Consider the following 20,359-nt stretch of genomic DNA (forward strand, 5'->3'; position numbering starts at 1 on the left):
ATTTCTTTAACCAATGCCTTAGAGTTTTAACTTTACCTTTCCTTGAGATCTCTTCTGCTCCATTTTGGCAAGATTTGCCTCTTCTTCAGCTTCCTCTTCCTCAGCTTCTTCATCATCATCATCTTCATCATCATCATCCTCTTCTTCCTCCTCCTCCTCCTCTTCTTCTGTATCTGTGAAGAGGTTGTTTGTCAAGTAAATAATCAAACAACAAACACACATAATAAACAAACAAGATTTTAAAAACTCACTTGGTTTCTCTCCTCTCTGCAGGGCCATGAGTTTGAGTTTCTCAGGTGGTACGTAATCTCCCTCGGTCTCGTGCACAAACGGTGACAGATGGGGGGGCAGTGTAACACCCAGGAAGTATTCCTCTACGGGTAAAACTATCTTGGCATTTACCGAGTCATACACCCACTGGGGCTGAATGTAGTATCTGCAAAGTAATGACAATAATTCCATGTCTACTTGAGTGCAAGAACATACATCCGTTAGACTCTAATTTGCTTCAGAATATTTCTGGGAAAGATTTCTGTAATGACTGCATAAGACTTAGATGAAAAAATGGCATTACATTGTAATACATAATTTAAAAATGCTTTTAAAATATAAACTGTATACAAATAGAGACAAAGAAGTTTGTTTCTGACCTGTTGATATACTGTTTGTCAATGTTGGGTCTGTCCACAATGTGATGTGTAATCGTTTCGTCTGTGACATCATATGTGCTGCCGATGCACAGTGATTTGTCCCAGGACACCTGTCCACCAAAACACCTGCACACATACAATACATTAATTACATTCTGATAAAACAGAACTTCTAAAACCAATACCACAAATAAAGCCCAAGTATACATACCTAAAACAAAACTATGGCCATACACAAACTAAAAAGACACACATCCTGTGTGCGTGCGAGTATGTATGCATGTATGTATGCATCCAGAACTTTCCAAACAGCTTCAGGTGATATAGATCACAAAGTATGAGGAAATTATAATGCAAAAATACAAAAGCACTCTCATTGTGGAGCTGGAGATCTTTTAAGAAAACATGGTATTACATCTTAAATGCAGTTATATTAAAGCATTATAGCTTTATTAAAGTTCAAACAATATGGAAGCAAATCATGTAAATAACTTAAAACTCCGAAAATGGCATTTCTCTGTGCGGTCAGCACCTCTTCTATGAATTGCGCAAATGTCCCGTTCGGGGGAGAGACTGAAACTGCACCCGGCTGCGGCACATTCTGTCACGGGGACGCTTGTCCCTCGAGTGCGCACGCTAAATGCAGCTAGATTATAACGTGATGTCTCATGACTTATTGAATCATAATATATGTGTCACAGTGCATTTCTTATCGTTAAGAAAATTGGCAATATGCAGCTTTATTAATAAGATGGAGTTTGTTTTTTAGTTAAAGATTGATTGAAGTGAACAGAAAGGTGAGAGAAGGAAGTCTTCGCCCATTATTCAACAAAATATGTTTTAGATTTGTTGTTGCTATGTCTTGTTTTCCAATATAAATATCTAAAACTCCTTTAAAACAATGTACATTTTCTTTAGCAGCTGTACTGCAGAAGAAAAAAATTGTTATCTGAGAATGTTGAATACAATATAATAAATGCAAATATTTTAAAATATCTAAAAATCCTTTAAAAAAAAGATGCATTCACCTGAGAACCAGCATAGATGATATTTAGACTTGCTTTTAGAGAATAAATCTTGAATACAAGTATATTTAGTCTTTACTGCACTCGCAGAACTATAACCATGTGAAAAAAAACACACTTGAATACAAAATACACTTAATGTATAGTTAAGATTCATTCTCTTAAAGCAAGTCTATAATATTATAATAAATAAAATAGTCTTGAATAAATAAATAGTATTTTAGACAATTTTAAATGGAAAAAAGACAAAAACACTTGATAACAGGATATTTGCAGTGAATTTCTTTACTGAATTAAACTTAAAAGTATTTATTTTCCTGTTAATTCAGTGAATGTCTTTTAGAGGTATTTTTAAAAGATGATTTTGTCCTCTTTATTGTTAGTAAGCATGATTAAACCAACCATTTATGTCGGGATACAAGCTGAATTATCGGTTAAGAGCTAATGATTAATCTTTACAATAATCAGCGAATAGTGGGTCTAATAATCGTTAGATTAATCGATTATCAAAATAATCGTTAGTTGCAGCCCTAATCTTGTTTAAGGATTTTTAGACCATTTTAAATGGAAAACAAGACAAAAACACTTGATCATAACAGGATTTTTTTGCAGTAAATAAAAAGTATTTTTCCCTTTAATTCAGTGAATGTCATTTAGAGGTATTTTTAAAGATTTTGTCCTCCATTGTTAGTAAGCATGTTTCATCCAACCTTTTATGTCTAGGCACAAGCTGAATAATTTGTTAAGAGCTAATGATTAATTGTTGCTGAATAATCATTCTAATTGTTAGATTAATCCATTATCAAAATAATCATTAGTTGCAGCCCTAGTTAAATGAAAATAATTAAATATACACTACCGGTCAAAAGATTTGAAACACTTATTATAATTTTTTTCCTTCACATTTTATAATAATATTAAAGTCATCAAAACTATGGAATAACATAAATGTTACTATGGGAATTATGTAGTGACTAAACTAAATGCTATATAACTGTGCTATATTTTAACACCTTAAAAGTAGTCACTCTTTGCATAGAATTTGCAGACATGAACTCTTGACATTTTCTCAAAAACAACTTCTTGAGGCATCACCCTGGGATGCTTTTTAAACCGTATTGAAGGAGTTCCTATCCATGTTAGGCACTTACTGGCTACTTTTCTTTATTATTTGGTCTGTCATCAATTTCAAAAACTTTTCTTTTAATAAAATTTTAGTTTTGTAATGAAATAAATTAATATGGTGGCACAATTATATTTTTGTCTACAAAACTAATTTCAAATATTTAAGCATATGTCTTCAGATCAAAAGATTTTTAAGATCATGAGAAACATTTAATTCAAGTGTTTCAAAAGTTTTGAACAGTAGTGTATATTTTTAACAACTGACCATTGGCTAAGCCCCACCTTAAAAACGTTTCTGACCAATCCTGTTTTAGAAACATGACAATTGCTTACTTTTTCCAACTAGAATATATGGGAGTAAAGTTTGAGTAGTTTTAAGCTAAATTTTATATAAATTTTCCCAAAAATTTAAAACGCTGCTGCTGGGACACTTGTAACAGTGACACACGGTACGTACAGAATATACATGCAGTGTTTAATAACTTAACGTTAATTAATTTATGTATTGATCTTCGTAAAGGCGATGGTAAATAAAGAGTTCACGTCATCTAGTGAGTGTGTTATGAGATGTTATGAGCAGTTCTGTTCACCTACACTAAATGTTATCAGGTGTGTTATCACCATCAAATAATTCAGAAATGTAGTCATTTCTTCTTCAAAAAACATCAGATAAATATGCTTTACAATGTCACTCTTCATTCCAGCACACGTAAGAATATTATCAATTGTGTTTCTGAGAATAATTTGCCAAAAACGTGTCCCCCATTCATTCTTAAGGGAGTTTAGAGAAAGGGTCAGTTAATCAATTGTAAAACACTTTTTTTCCCCATTTTAAATGTTAAATTTAATACAGTCAAAAAGGCAAATACCTCTGAGGTGGGGCAGGCCAAAATCCCTTTTTGAGGAGGGAGAGTACAGACTTTGGCATGAATCTATCAAGCTACATTCCATGCAAAGTTCATTTTATGATAGATAATAGTTTACAGTGTCTAATTGTTCTGTCTCTAAAGAGCATAGGACTTGGGAGTCTTTATTAAAAAAGTAATGGGCCACCAATTTGTACCCATTAATAGAGGGTCCCTGAGAACCCATTAGACATAAAAGGGTTGGTATGTCACATTCATTCACCTGAGCAGAAAAGCCAGTGATTCCCTGGGAACTTCTCTGTTGAGGAAAAACTTGAGGCCTTCAAAGAGCTTCTTCTGATTGTCTAGCTCCAGCTCTGCCTTCTCCCTCGTCTCCATCTTCTCCAGGTCCTCCTGAAATCACAAGTGTATATGAGGATAATGAGGACAAAAGGTCACCTGGAGTTGCACATGGGTTTCAATATGATGGTTTTTTTTAACACCTTCATTGTGCAACCATAGTAACAGGCTCCCTCAGTGAACATGAAACATGAGAATGTAAGTCCAAAGAAACAATCACAGTATAAACAACTCTGAGTTAAACGCTTCATTGGGTCTCGGCTAGTGATATGTAACTAAAGCATTATAACAATGTGACACTCTCGTGACACGTTATGCGTAACTTGATTTGTGGAAAGTCTTTGTGAATTAATGCAGCTATGCAACTTACGGAGGGTATGCATGCTTTAGCAAACTAAGAGGAATTTAAAGTTTGCACCAAAACAGCACAACAAAAACACCACTGTTTGTTTAGTTTAAGCCTGCTTTAAGAAAAAAAATACAGCTTTGATTACATTTATTAGTAATGTATTAAAGTCACAATATTTAGTCATTGTATTTAATTAGATTTTTTTTCCTCATTTCCTCTTTTTTAATATTACACTTTTATTGTTATTCTAGTTTATAATTTTATTGTAATGTTATTTTTTCATGCTTGTTTTAAATATTTTCTGACTACTTCCTGCATTTTGTGTGCTACACAAATAAAATGTATTTTTGTGTATTTATTTTTAATAATAATTATTATTTTTGGGGGGATTTTCTCCCCTTTTCTCCCCAATTTCGAATGCCCAATTCCCAATGTGCTCCAAGTCCTCGTAGTGGTGTAGCGACGAATCTCAGTTGCCTCCACGTTTGAGATAATCAATCTGAATATCTTATAATGTGGCTTGTTGATTGCGTTACTGCTGAGACATAGCGTGTGTGGAGGCTCACGCTATTCTACACAGCATCCACGCACAACTCACCTCGTGCCCCACCGAGAGCGAAAACCACATTATAGTGACCACGTGTAGGTTAACATGACACTACCAACCGGGCCAATTGGTTGCTTAGGAAGCCTGACTGGAGTCACTCAGCACACCCTGGATTCAAACTTGCGACTCCAGGTGTGGTAGTCAGTGTCTTTTCTTGCTGAGCTACCCAGGCCCCCTAATAATAATAAATACATTTAAATGATTCTCTCACAAAAGTATAAAAGTCTTCTATTTTTATTTAGTTTTTTTAGCACAATTTCATTAAGTACATTTAATTTTCTTTACTTAAAGCCCTACAAAAACTCTTAAGATGGTTATACCATGGTACTGAATGATTACCATCTAAAAATATACAATATTATTTACATGGTGTTCCAAGATACATCAAATAATACCCTAGTATTACCATGGTAAAGTAAAATAAATAACTAAATATATTTAGTACTTCTCTCAGTTCCTCTTGTTTTATTATTATTATTTTTTCATTGTAGTATATTTGTGTGTATTTTTTCATGGTAAATGTACTATGAACTACTCTGAATTATGTAAATAAAGTGTGCTATACAAATAAAATGTTTTTGTTATTACAATTATTAAATTAACTGAAATAGTATTATGTGTTGGTTTTAAAGTCCTATTTTTGTCTATATTCTTAGATCAGTTTTATTAAGTAAATAACATTCTGATATCCCTACAAAAAAGTACTAATAAGTTAAAACCACGCTACTTTGTTATTTATCATGGCACTGAATGATTGGTATATTCATATACCATAATATTTACATCAGAGGTGTAAAAACTATTGTATGTTACAAAAATACATAAATGTAATTAAAACCACGAAATGCAACATTGAGAACTTCGAAACAGTTTCCTCCCTGGAGAGGCGGCGCCGAGCGCTCGCAGGAAAACAGAGCAACTAGTCTACATAAACGAGTTGAGCTAGAAGTCCGATGGCAAAGGTCAAGTAAATTGTAGGATGACAGCTTGTCGAATTTGCATCCTGGTGCTACAGTACATTAAACGTGTTTTATTTACGCAGACATCGCGCAAATCTGTGGATTTGTGAGGCAGAAATAGCAGCAGCAAGTTGCAATTATCAGCTAGCCTCTCCCAGCTGACAATTAGCATGATCACATGCAGCAAGACGCTCATAACGATAAAAAAAAAACAGCTTCTTAAAAACAACAAAAGAAACCCGCGATTACAATTTTGACGTTGAAATATAAATGGCTATGAGCACAACACATGCGCGCACAGATTGAGCTGGTAAGACCGCTAAAGTTTAAACTCAAAGTGAAACCGTAAAGCGGGCAAAAAAAACTTGTCGCTCGTTTTTTGCATATACCGCCAAACAATATTGTATTTATGTACATATAATATAAAGCCAGAGGTCAAGTTCCTCTGAAGTCCCCCCCCCCCACACTTAACTATTGAAAGGAGTTGAATTATTTTACCAGTCACCTTTAGCTTGCCCACTGGGGGGCTTTAAGACTTCAAGGCATGATTTTATAAATGCTGCTTTGAAACTATGTGCAGTGTGAAAACTGCTATTCAAATGACTAGAATGAAGACACTAATTATTCTCAAGAAAAACATGAAAATTGTGAGTTTTTCTTATAACAATCTGCTGATAAATGCAGTGTTGTTGATTAAGTTACTTTATTATAGAGCTCTGCTTTATGTTGCCAATGTCAGACACTATTGTGTCACTTAAGATTTAAAATACATGTCAAAACCTTGAATACGTTTAAGCGAAAAATATTTTGTGTGCCGTTTTTGTTTTTTTAAATAATCTAATCGTATCGCGAGGCTTCTGTATCGCTTCAGGAAATTATGTATCATGCCTAATTTACAAAGTTCCAAGAAACCAAAGCATACCATGGTTAATGATACCTAGCCTCAAAAAACATGGTACTACTAATGCACCATGTCCAAAAAACATGGTACTAACGTAATACTGTTGGTACTTTGTTTTGCAAGTGTACTGCCTTGTAGTGCAGAACGTCCAGAGATTATTTTTATCAGGTACAGTAAGTGTTCACAGTAATAAAGACAGCAGTAATTCTCACCCCTTCAGCAGGAAAATGATCCAGCGCTGTCTCCTCTTCCTCCACTAATGGGACCATACGTGCCAAACTAGCACTCAACGCAGACAGTTTCTGGAGGGAGAGTTAGGGAAAAGACACGTCATTGAGCACACCGATATCAACATTAACTTGTGCCAAATGTTATAAAGGAGGAAAAGAGAACATAATTAATTAATCTGTACCTCTGTATAGCTCTCAGAATCCAGGGCATAATCTTCATCCGACTCTGATTTGAGATTCATCTCGCCTTGACCATCAAGCTAACATGAAACATAAAATAAAACACCAGATTCAATGAAACCAAACCAATTCTGCTCGGCATCCAAATAGCAACATTGGCTTAAGCAATGGAGTAAGTTTAGGGCTGGACTAACTGTTTTTAAAGAAAGTACATCCTTGACCTTTAATCAGAGCAAATACTCTACCTGGCCAATAAAAAATAAAAATATACAGTTTGGATTTAAATAATGGTTATGATCTGGAGTTGCTTCAATTGGTCACCTCTAGGCTCAGCAACGTTATGCAACAGTAAAATGAAGTCAGCTCAGTATCTGAATGTACTGAATGGCCAGGTAATTTTGTTTTCCTGATGACATGGGCATATTCCAGGATGACAATGCCAAGATTCATCGGGCTTAAATTGTGAAAGAGTGGTTTAGGGAGCGTGAGGAATCATTTTCACACATGAATTGGCCACCACAGGGTCCTGACCCTAATCCCATTGAAAGTCTTTGGGATGTGCTGGAGAAGACTTTACAGAGTGGTTGAACTCTGTCATCAATACAAGACCTCGACCAAAAATGTATGTAACTCTGGGTGGAAATAATTGTTGTGAGGTTGCATAAGGTTGTCGAAACAGTGCCATGACAAATGTGCGCCATAATCAAAGCTAAAGGCAGTATTGACGACGGGAGAGTCAAACCACTCCGTAAAGTCTTCTCCAGCACATCCCAAAGACTTTCAAGGGAGTTAAATTAAGGACTCTTTGGTGGCCAATTCACATTTGAAAATGATTCCTCATGCTCCCTGAATCACTCTTTCACAATTTAAACCCAATGAAAATTGCCATTGTAGTCCAGGAATATTTCAGGGAAGAAAAAATCCATTGATGGGATAACCTGGTTATTCAGAACATTCAGATACTCAGCTGAATTTATTTTATTGACGCATAACATTGATGAGTTTAGACCCGACCAACTGAAGCAACCCCAGACCACAACTATCATTTAAAATCCAAATGGCAACTTTTTGTTTGGCCAGGCAGTATGTAGATATTTCTTTAGTGTGCGGTACCTTGGGTGGGTAGACAAGGTTGAGAGTCTGGTAAAGGCGGAAGTTGACAAAGCCGAAAAGAGTTGTGTAGAGTTCTGTAAATGTGGCCATCACTCTGTAGTCCACATCTGTAGGGTGCTGAGGAGAGCAGAGATAGGGACATGTTAATACATTTAATTTATTCATCATATTTTGAACAACCTTTAATAAGACAGACTTTATATCTGGCATGTTCTTGCACACAAAACTTACATTTAGTTCAGAGGCCTAACACACAACCTATAAAAATCAATCAATAACGTAGCAAACAAAAACTATGATACAAATCAATGTTGATATTGAGTTTGTCGCCCACCTCAAATATTTATCGTTCTTTCACAGTCACTCCCATATACATCCTCTTAACTAAGATAACATTCCTATTGTGACACGTGTGAAAATGTTAAAGGGATAGTTCACCAAAAACATTATTCCATGAGACTCATGATTATTGTGGAAGCATACAATAATGTTTGGTGAGAAACAAACCAAAATGTAATGTACATTTAGTGAAAATGTTCACTGATCATTGATCTCGTGGTGCCTTCACACAGCTCCCTCGCAACATTGGGGCTTTCAAGCAAAAGCTTGTTTTATCTAAAAACAGGACCGCCACAGGGATAGCGACAACATAACACAACTGCACACAAAACAGAGAACAGAACTTACTAAACATGTTTAAAGAGATTGTAGTTGAAGAATTGATGCATTTCTATGCCCATCTTTATTTTTTTTTATGATTTTGGATCGGTGCCAGTTTACAGTGGACAGAGTTACGCACGCTCGATGCCAAAAACAGAAAACAAGCGAACGACAGAACGTACCATTGCTCATCACTGGAGGCTAGTACAAAAACTCTGATTAACAAAGAAAATATACATTTTATTGCATGTCTTTTGCAGTCAGGTTAGGACACATATGACTGCGGCTGCCTGTAGCCTCCTGTGTGTTTCTGTATGATTTTCAAGTGCTCCGTTCCAAAAAATAATGCTGGGCATAGAAATGCATCAATTCTTCAACTTCAACTTTAGTAAGTTCTGTTCTCTGTTTTATTAGACTTCTGAATTATACATTTGCATTCTTTTGCAGATTGAAGAGGTAGACACCATAAATTGTATGACATGCACAATTTCTCCCTGTGTGTTAAGAAAAGTCATAGGGTTATAACAACACAGGTGTGAGAAAACAATGACTGAATTTTAGGGAATCAAATTCCCCATGATAGTCGACTAACCATTAGTCGATGAGAAGAGTCTTGGCCGACCAAGTTTTGATTGGTTGGTGGAGAGAGAAAAAAAAAAAAAAAAAACACACTGCAGGAAACTGACATGCAGGTGAAAATAATCACCGCTGGTTGGACGCTAGTACATTTTAAGTGTACAATAAAGTGAACTGAACTCAAAGCACCTCCTGAGCTGAGGTGTCTGAGGTCATTTGAAGCACTCCAAAAAAAAATATATATATAAATAATTTTTTTTTTAATTCAGAAGGCAGAAACAAAGAGTGAGATCCTTGGAGGTGCGTGTTCAATTTATCATCCAAATATTATCTTGACGTGGTCAAAGGCATCAGCTATTGGGGATTACTCCGATCATCGTCGATCCCAGAGATCATAGTCTGTCGGCATAACCCAAATATGCATTTCTCTCAATAAATTAACTAAATGTTCAGACAGTCTCTTGCTGGTTTTCCCGACACATTCAGAATCATTACAACTTTTTCCAGTGTCGCTTGTACGTGCGCTTGTAAAAAATTATATTTTAAAGTCTCATTATTATGGTTTAGTATTTCTGTGTTATGTAAAACAGTGTTAGCAATGTTACTTATACTTTCTCAGACCTGGAACTAAAACCATTTTCTGATGCTCCCCAAAATATAAGTAATTAAATTAAATTAATATCACAAATGTGCGACAACTAGTTGACTAATGGCTTATATTAATGACTACTAGTCGACTAGGAAAATCTTTTGTCGGGGGCAACACTTCTGAATTTTCATTTTTGGGTGAACAAATCTTTTAAAAGGTGCTGTAAGTGATGTTAGTCATTTTGGAACTTCTGCCACAATTGGCCACTGACATGCCCCCTTCTTCCCAAAACCCCACCCTCCAAAGACTCTGTTGTACAATTGAGGCCTTAGTAATCTGAGATGGAGAGCAGAAGCATGTTAACTCAGTTTTTTCAAACTTGTCAAAAGCAGCAGTGGTGTGATTTTGTATGACAAACTTTTATGTATGACAAAATTTTATGATCTACTTAAAACACACTCTCAGCTTCCTGCTGCCTGTATAAGGGCTGTCTGAATGATTGATAGGCAGAAAGCACATCAGGGTTTTATGATTTGCTAAACAAACGTTGTAACACACAAGTCATAATTTAGTTTGCTGTTTACTGAGTCTAGGGGACCATTCAGAACAAAAGCATTCTTGTGCTATAAAGCTGGATGCAGAATAGAACGTAGGTTTTTGAAAATATGTTTGTTGTTCTTTTCAAATTGAAACAGCTCTCCTGCAAGAGATGTAGAAAAAAACAGTCAAAGACATCCATCTAAGGCATGTTTACAAAGAAAAACAATTGAAAAACAGTGCAGATGATGTAATATGCATTGAGTAAACGCCGCACAAAGCAACTTATTCTACATGTAATTCCACTACAATAAATAAATAAAAATAAAGACTTGACACAAGGAATACCATGAGCCAATTTACATGCGCACCAATATGCAGATAACTTTCAAAAATCAGCTCATTTCAAAAATCGGACACAGTAGGGAAAAAGCGTTTATATAAGATTTGAAACAATCGAGATCCTCTCTGCTTTTGACATGAAAACATGAAGAGGAATGCACACAACACGTGCACGCATTGGATAAGCTGGTAAGAACGCTGGTTAAGGCGATTTCGAGCAACGTGATATCTGGGTAATGGGCAAAAATCTACCCGCGTCGATCAGTTTACTCTTAAGCAGTTTATGATCTACCTTACACAGATAAAAGGAAAGCTGTTTAATGCAATTGCATAAACACCACACACTTTTTCAACTTATTAGGCATAATTGGTGTAAGAACGTGCATGTAAAAGGGGTACATGACTAGTGATATAGGTGTGATATCTATATGTAAACACCCATCACCTATCATTCAGGAGACTAACAGAACACCAATTATAGGGATCCCCTGAAGTCACTTAAGGTTGAACACCTTACTCAAGGTCACAATGGTGACCAATTATCTTGCTAACTGTTCAGTTCACAGGTTGAGTCAAACTGGGATGAAACCAGCTTCCTTTGGGCTTTTCATGTAGCATTTCAATAGATCAGGGAAAAAAATAAAAATACACAATTGTTTACAAATCTAGCCAATCAAAAGCTCTAAAAATATATTTTATACTCACATCATGGGCAAACTGATATGGTGCAATCCATGTGATGGTTTGTCCCAGGACCTCTGCTTGATAGTAAATCCCCTTAATGGAAAGAAAAACCTGAGAAAAAATAAATAAAATGGAATTGATTGAATTTTAATGTTTAATTTAAAAGACAATGCAGCATTAATTCTCAAGAATACGAAATGTTAAACACTTTCTGAATTGTAGCAATTCACCTTCCAGTACAAATTATGATCAACATTGTGTTATTCACACCCATCAGCCACAACGTTAAAACCACATACTTAATATTGTGTAGGTCCCCCTTGTGCCACCAAAACAGTGCCAACCCGCAACTCAGAATGGCATTCTGAGTTGCTATTCTTCTCACGATAATTGTACAAAGCGGTTATCTGAGTTACCAGAGACTTCAAAGTCAAACCAGTCTGGTCATTCTCTGTTGATCTCTCTCATCAACAAGGCATTTCCATCTGCAGAACTGCAGCTCACTGGATGTTTTTTATTTTGGCACCATTCTGAATAAATTCTAGAGACTACTGTACATGAGTTCCAGGATATCAGCAGTTACAGAAATACTCAAACCAGCCCGTCTGGCACCAACAAACATCCATGCGATTATATTATCAGCCAATCGTGTGGCAGCAGTTCAGTGCATAAAATCATGCAGATACGGGTCAGGAGCTTTAGTTAATGTTCACATCAACCATCAGAATGGGGAAATTTTTTTAAATCAGTGGTTTGGACCGTGGAATGATTGTTGGTGCCAGATGGGTGGGATGAGTATTTCTGTAACTGATGGCAAAGTGTGGCCACTTTGAAGATGCATATAACAGTTTATTTATTTTGGTGATGACTTTACTATTATTCTAAAATGTGAAAAAATAAAAAAATAAAAATAAAGAATGAGTAAGTGACCCTAAACTTTTGAATGGTAGTGTACATTACATAATATTGTGGCAATAGACAAGCATTTAGACAAAACAAAGTGTCTTTAAAAGTGAAAATATTGTTTGTTTTATTTCCATCTCATTGAACTACTTGATTTTTAATTGTTGGTCAATGTACTCATGTGTCAGACGGACACTTTTGGAGCATCTCACTTCAGTTGCATCACGTCACTAGTTTTAAGCGCGGTGATTTAAGGATGCTATGTCAAGTTAAACATAGTTTCAAACTCTGAAAAAAATTATATTGTGCTCAGTCCAGCTGTCAAGCGCATGAGCGAGTCATCTGTGAAAGGTTGTGCTACCTGCTCGTTGATTTGACGAGGAGTGTTGCCTGTCCAGCTGGAGCACTGACTGCCCCCTACTGCATCAAGGTAGTACAACAAGCTTAAATTGCTTTGATGGTAGGACCATTCATTATTATGGATTTTACATACAGGTCGAAGGGGCATGATTAATTGCGCTACTTCCTTTTTTTTTTATAATAATAAAGTATTAAATAGTACTCTTATAAAAAATTTATTATAATTAAAATGAATATAAAGAATAAGATATTATATACAACCATCTGGTCATAATTGCTTAATGAACTCAGATCTGAACCACTACTCATAGCTTAATACAAAGCTAATTACCAAATAAACAAATAATTGTACATTAAAAGAGAAAAGACTAGTGTTCTACAAAGGTATCAAATAAGTATAGCCACTGATGCTCATTTAAAAAAAAAAAAAAAAGGGTAACAAATTCTTGAAAAAAGAAAAATCCAAGGTTAAAATAAAAGTACAAAATGGGAGTGGCCGAACACAAATATATCATTCGTACTTCCAATTTAGTATATCCAATGGCAAAACGTTATAAGGTAGCTGGCCATTACAGTGATAGCTCCCTTCGAGTAACAGGAATATAATCAATCCCATGTTCAATAAGAGGTGGTAATATATTAAAACATCTACTTCAACCAAAAACTATTTGGATATATACACCCACCGTGCTACTACGTTACCTGGTGTTAATGAAAAAAATATATTTGACCTATTTTTTTGTAGGTTCTTACAAATATTGATACGAACATATAGGAATGTATTTTTTTGGCAACCTTGCAACTAGTTTGTGATCCACTCCTTCTTGATCAGCTGATGATGTTTTGTACTCGGGAATTGTACCCTGATGAAGGCTTCTTTGGATGAAACAGAACATTTTAGATTTTTTTTAATTTTAATTTTGAATTTTTAATTCATATCACGTGAGTGCCTTGGATTTTTCTTTTTCCAAGTACATTAAATACTGATTTGAGTTGAAATAATTTAATTACCGGTGTGTGAGAAGAGACATGAAACTGGCACAGTGTAGGAAATGGCCAATGGTCATTATACAGTTTAGTGGTCACTATACAAAAATATTTGACTGTAGAAAGCTGCTATTGACCAATAAAAATGTTGTATTATTATTTGTAATAACATTAAGTTGTTGTGAATTTCATTATAGCTATTTATTGGAAAGCTAAACCTAGTTAAAATCTCAGAGGGGATTTCAAGTAAAATATTTTAAGGTTTGGTTGTACTACAGAACTAGCAAAGCTTAGACAGCATGCAAATCATTTTAGAAGTGTCTTTTTCATAGCATATTCCCGTTCATATTACCTTTCTAAGGGAGCGTGAGTAGATGATGTAATTCATCCACTCCACAGTGAGTCTCCGGCAGAGTTGAATTGTCTGAACATGGCATTTTCCCGTGCGGGCAAACGTAGAGAACAGGAAACACATAGAGAGGGCATCATCCACATCACGGAGGGCATCAATGAATGTCGGATATCTGGCAAAAACAAACTTATTTCAGAAACAGTATAGGAAGAGGAGATAGTTTACTCGTAGACCAATGGATTTGAAAAATACTAAACATGGCAGCTACAGCGAAGGATTCAGTGACTTAATCACATCAAAAATTCAAAAATATATAAAAAAATGTTGGTTGTTTTTTTACATAAGAGCTAAAGCAGCTGAAACAATGATACCATTGTTGTCTAACTTTGGTGATTTCATGTTATTGAAACATCAGCATAGCCAACAGTTTGAGATTTGTTCAAGAAGATAGGAACTGCACTTGCATGTCTAGAAAATAGCTGCCCAATATGGCTGCTAAGTGAGTCGACTTGCTCCAATGAGGACTTTGCATATTTAAATCTTCGATTCGAATTCAATTCACAAGCTCTTGATTTGATTCGATTCAAATTTACAGTACATATTTCAGTTATAATGACCATTTGCAATAAATTATTTTCCATCTAATACTGTTAATTATACAGGGGACCTTCTAACTAGGTACATTACGAAATTTTACTATATTGTATTTGCTTTTCATCATTTTGCTCATATTTAAGCTTTCAAAATGTACAAATCCATTGTATTCAATCAATAAATATGATTATTATATTGCATATATTTTGTTACACGTTTATTGTTTAATGCATAATTTAAACTTTAGACTTGTTTACATTGTTTTGTAGAAAATGCGTAAAAACTTGGTACTCTCTCTTTAAGAAAACCGGCAATTCTGTAAAGAGCATCTGTAGATGGACACGAATGGCATCTTAACCTCATTCGTGCTATTCATGATTAGAATTAAATGTTTATGTTTTTTATCAATAATTGACTAAAGAATAGAAAGGGTATTAAAAGACATTATTTGATTAAATTGATTGCGTGGATCTCATCTTCGGACGGGCAGAATGAGTCAAATCAAACTTTAACTCGCAACACGCAGTGAAAGGATGCTACCAGCAGATTACTCAATCACTGGTGAGTAAAACCTAAGTTTACCAGCCAATAGCTAATCACAGACATTTTTAGTCACGGAACACAAAATTTGGTCTCATATGCAATTGATTTGTAGAGAGTTGTGCATATAGTAAAAGATCGATCTTGGGATTTAAGAACTGATATAGAGATCATTTAAATGAAGATCATGATGCATCTGAAAATCAATATTTTACTCAGTCCTATTTTCATCAAAGTCTTTTTCATAATCCACCTTGCCAGAATCACCTCATGGCCAAACTTTTAGCACATGCTTCAAATGTACATGCAGTAGTAAAATAATTGCGAAATTATTAAATCCGGAACACATACCTATTATTTAACAAAATCCAAGTTAAGTCTGATGCTGCTAGGAATGTGGTAGTATAATCGACAAGTCTTTCAACAACTGACTAGACGATTTGTGGGGTCAACTGCTAACATTAATATTTTTAGTGGTGGTGGTTTTAATGGGAGAAGCAATTCTCAAATAAATTGAAATACGCAAGTTGGAGAGCGTTTTTGCATGATGATAGCTTGCTGTGCTTTTTTCTCACTGTTGCGCTTTAATATCATGAAGTAACACACTGACAAGAATTGATGTGTCGTCATGAAACAGAAAACCTCCCCTCAGAACCCGAACACAAGTGGTCAAGGGAGAGACATTTAAGTGACCAGGTGTAAACAGAAGTCCAAACATCCCACCGACTAGGTGATTATGAAAATTTGTAGATATGCACATACCTAAATGTAGTATTGTAATTTTTAGTCAAATCAATATCTCTGATAATCACAGTAAATTAATTTATAAAAAAAAAAATATGGAATCACATTCCAATGCCAAATTTGAAGAAAAAAAAATCTTTGCTGCTTGCTAAAGTAACTGCTGGACAGATGGGGGACAGTCAGTCTGTGTTTTGAAACAAAATCATCTACCAAGGCAATTAAAGTATCATAATCTTTCATCTGATTATTAGAATTCATCTGTCTCTACCCACACTCATAACTGTGTCTGGACACAAATAAATAATTGCTTATCACAAAGTCTAGACACACAATAAACACGGTAAATGATTACTTCGTCCAAAAATGAATTATCATTTACTTAACCTCATATCAACGCGCCGTATTCAGTGGAACACAAGAGGTGACATTTTGAAGAATAGTTATGCCGTTCTCTTTTACACTAAATGAAAGCGATCAGACTGTCAGTCCCAAACATTCTGCCTAATTTCCTTTGGTATTCCACAGAAGAAATAAAGTCATACAGGTTTGGGACAACATGATGGTGAGTAAATTACAAAACAAATATTTTTGGGTGAAGTACACCCATTTGCTGGGTCAGAAAGATGAAGGGTGCTCTCTGCTGTTCACAGACAGCACAAAGACAGGTCTTACCTCTCTTTAATGATGTGGTCCAATTTGTATCCAGGCTTGTTCTCTTTGAGTCTCTGCACTCCACTCCACTCAGCCTTGCCATATGCTTTCCGCAGTTTACGCACAAAAATCTATATATAAAAAAAAATATATACAGTGAACTCGCATATAGATTATTGGTCATTCAAGAGTCAAATTGACTCAAGGCTTTTAATCCATGTCTATTAGTTTTGAGGCCATCTATATATGGGTGTATGCCTGAAAGTTCACAATTTTTAGCAGATAAAATTACTAAAAATTCACAAACTTTCTCTTCAAAATATAATGATATTTATATCTTCATATCACTTGTTAATATTTATATCGTTGTGCCTCTTTCACACAGGGGCACGTGTGAACGTATATATCGGATGCCAATAGCGGACTAAATTGAAACCATCGGTTATAAGTTTGAGAACGCTGAAATGAAAAAACAGTGGTTGACAATTAATTCATAATTAGTGCGGACATAAATTGTTATTCATATAGGCACTAACGATGTCCAGCTTCGCCAGTCTGAGATCACTAGAGATAATGTAAAAGAGGTGTGTGAACTTGCAAAAACATGTCAGACACTGTAATATGCTCTTGGTCCCTCTCATCATGCTCTTCGTTGTGATCAGGTTTATAGTAGATCAGTGTCACTGCATGGCTAGATGTCAGAAGTGTCCAGAGAATAGCATGGGATTTATAGACAACTGTACAGAGATTTTGGAATTTACCTTCTTGCTAAAGAGAGACGGACTCCATCTCTCCAGGAAAGGTGCTGCTCTCCTCTCTAGTAATTTGGCTCATAGTCTTAGTGATAGTATTTGACTAACTGGGGCCCAGGTCAGGAAGCAGACAAACTGGTTAATCCGAACGTCTGCTAGCTGTCTTGCAACGTCACACAGATCACATAAACTGCATCACCTAGATATCATATAGAGACTGTGTCTGTTCCCCGAACCACCAAATAAAAACCCCTAACTAAATAATTTAGATTTTTTTTTTTTAAGATAAAACTTGAAAATAAAATTAGAAATTAAGATAAACATCAAATGAAGTTAGGGCTACTAAACATTATATCTCCAATTGTAAATGAAATGATTACACATCATAATTCGGATGCGCTCTGTGAGACTGAAGCCTGACTTAAACCGGATGAATATATTAGTTTAAATGAGTCTACTCCCCCAGGTTATGGTAAATGCTATAGTGTTGCTACAATTTACAGTGAGGTTTTTGGTGTTACTCAGAGGAAAGGATATAAGTTTAAGTCTTTTGAACTAATAATGCTTAGTGTGATCAGATATAATTAAAACATCTCTTTTGTCCTTGCTACAGTGTATAATCACCCGGGCCTTATTCTGATTTCCTCTGTGAATTTGCTAATTTTCTATGAGCTCTATTAGTTTCTGTGGATAGAGCTTTAATTGTTGGTGACTTCAACATTCAAATAGATAATGAAAAAAGACACATTGAGATTAGCATTTATCGATATTCTCAACTCTCTTGGAGTAAGACAAGTAAAACTTTTCGCAATAATCATATGCTAGATTAAATTGTCATATGGATTTGATGTTGATTCTATAGAAATTCTGTCAAAGTGTGATGACATCTCAAATCATCTTGTATGCTGCGATCAGCTAATGTCAATCAATCTACACCATGCCATCGTTCAGGTAGAACTATTATTTCGACCACTAAATATAGCTTCACTAATAATTTTCCAGATTTGTCTCATACACCCAGTAAGCCAAAAAGTCTAGAAGACCTTGATGTAATAACAGAAAACAAAAGGCCTCTAAGCCCTCTTGATAGTGTTGCCCAATTCGATTAAAGAAAAAAGACCTATACCATGGTAAAATTAACACACTCATGCTCTCAAGAGAGCAGCTCGGAAAATGGAGCAAAAGTGGAAGAATACAAAAGAGGTATTTTGCATTGCATGGAAGGATAGTGTCTGTAGCTACAGACAGGCACTAATAGCTGCCAGGTCAGCATATTTCAACAAAATCAGAAAATAACCCCAACAATCCAAGGTGTTTATTCAGTACTGTGGTTAAATTGGTTAGGAATAAAGCCTCGACTGAACCTGATATTCTGTTGCAGCACAAGATTGGCCCATTCTTCCATATAGATCTGGTGTTACGGAGTCAAGTTTGTAGGCCTCCTTTCTCACACATGCTTTTTCAGTTCTGCCCACAAATTTTCACAACTGCAATACCTTGACTTTGTTATCCTTAAGCCATTTTGCCACAACTTGGTGTAATTGTCCATTTGGAAGACCCATCTTCGACTGAGCTTTAACTTAATGGCCAATGTCTTGAGATGTTGTTTCAATGAATCCACATCATTTTCCTTCCTTATGATGCAATCTATTTTGTGAAGTGCAACAGTGCCTCACATCATGCTGCCACCCCCATTCTTCACGCTTGGGATGGTGTTCTTCGGCTTGCTAACTTCACCCTTTTTCCTCAAAATATGGACATTATGGACAAAAAGTTCAATATTTGTTTCATCAGACCAAAGTAAATTTCTCCAAGTAGTAAGATCTTGGTCCCCATGTGCACTTGCAAACTGTAGTCTGGCTTTTTTATGGCAGTTTTGGAACAGTGGCTTCATACTTGCTGAGCAGCCTTTCAGGTTATGTCGATATGGGACTCGTTTTACTGTGGATAAAGATACGTCTACCCATTTCCACAAGCATCTTCACAAGGTCCTTTGCTGTTGTTCTGGGATTGATTTGCATGTTTTACACCAAATTAAGTTCATCTCTAGGAGACAGAATGTGTCTCCTTCCTGAGCAGTATGATGGCTGCGTGGTCCCATAGTGTCTATACTTGCATACTCTTGTTTGTGAACAGATGAACAAACCTTCAGGCATTTGGAAATTGCTCCCAAGGATGAACCAGACTTTTGTAGAGGTCCACAATTTTTGTGGAGGTCTTGGCTGATTTCTTCTTGATGATGTCAAGCAAAGAGGCAGGTACAGGTACACCTCAAATTGACTCAAAATAGCCTATCAGAAGCTAATTGCCAAAAGGCTTGACATAATTTTTGGGAATTTTCCAAGCTGCTTAAAAGCAGTTAACTTAGTGAATGTAAACTTCTGACCCACTGAAATTGTGATATATTCAATTAAAAGTAAAACTACCTGTCTGAAAAAATTGTTGGAAAGATTACTCATGTCATGCATAAATTAGATGCTCTAATTGTCCCAAGAAACTTTAAAATGGTTTTAGGGCCTCTGCTTTTCTCCTTATATATGCTTCCCCTGGTAGATATTATCAGTAATCGTGGAATAAGTTTCTACTGTTATGCCGACAATACCCAGATTTATATTTCACAACTAATGATTATTCGTGATTCTTGCTACGATTAATCATTAGCTCTTAACAGATTATTCTGTTTGTGTGCCGACTTAAAAGGTTGTATTAAATGTGCTTACCAACAATAGAGGGGGAAAAAATTA

The 20,359-nt window shown here is 35.5% G+C and overlaps 1 protein-coding gene across 1 annotated transcript in view; it reads right to left on the reverse strand.

Annotated features, from left to right (window-relative positions):
* The window catches only part of pes (pescadillo), a 29,396-nt gene that overhangs the window by 979 nt on the left and 8,058 nt on the right, over positions 1-20,359 (reverse strand). The window contains exons 4-13 of the mRNA XM_052097848.1: positions 16,885-16,994; positions 14,335-14,506; positions 11,754-11,843; positions 8,345-8,461; positions 7,234-7,311; positions 7,034-7,123; positions 3,929-4,059; positions 651-776; positions 252-436; positions 37-173 (exon numbers count right to left, since the gene is read on the reverse strand). Coding sequence (XP_051953808.1) covers positions 37-173; positions 252-436; positions 651-776; positions 3,929-4,059; positions 7,034-7,123; positions 7,234-7,311; positions 8,345-8,461; positions 11,754-11,843; positions 14,335-14,506; positions 16,885-16,994 — 1,236 coding nt within the window. The remainder of the gene's footprint in view (positions 1-36; positions 174-251; positions 437-650; positions 777-3,928; positions 4,060-7,033; positions 7,124-7,233; positions 7,312-8,344; positions 8,462-11,753; positions 11,844-14,334; positions 14,507-16,884; positions 16,995-20,359) is intronic.

This window comes from Xyrauchen texanus, chromosome 3 (genome assembly GCF_025860055.1).
Source record: "Xyrauchen texanus isolate HMW12.3.18 chromosome 3, RBS_HiC_50CHRs, whole genome shotgun sequence".
Taxonomy (NCBI): Eukaryota; Metazoa; Chordata; class Actinopteri; order Cypriniformes; family Catostomidae; genus Xyrauchen; species Xyrauchen texanus.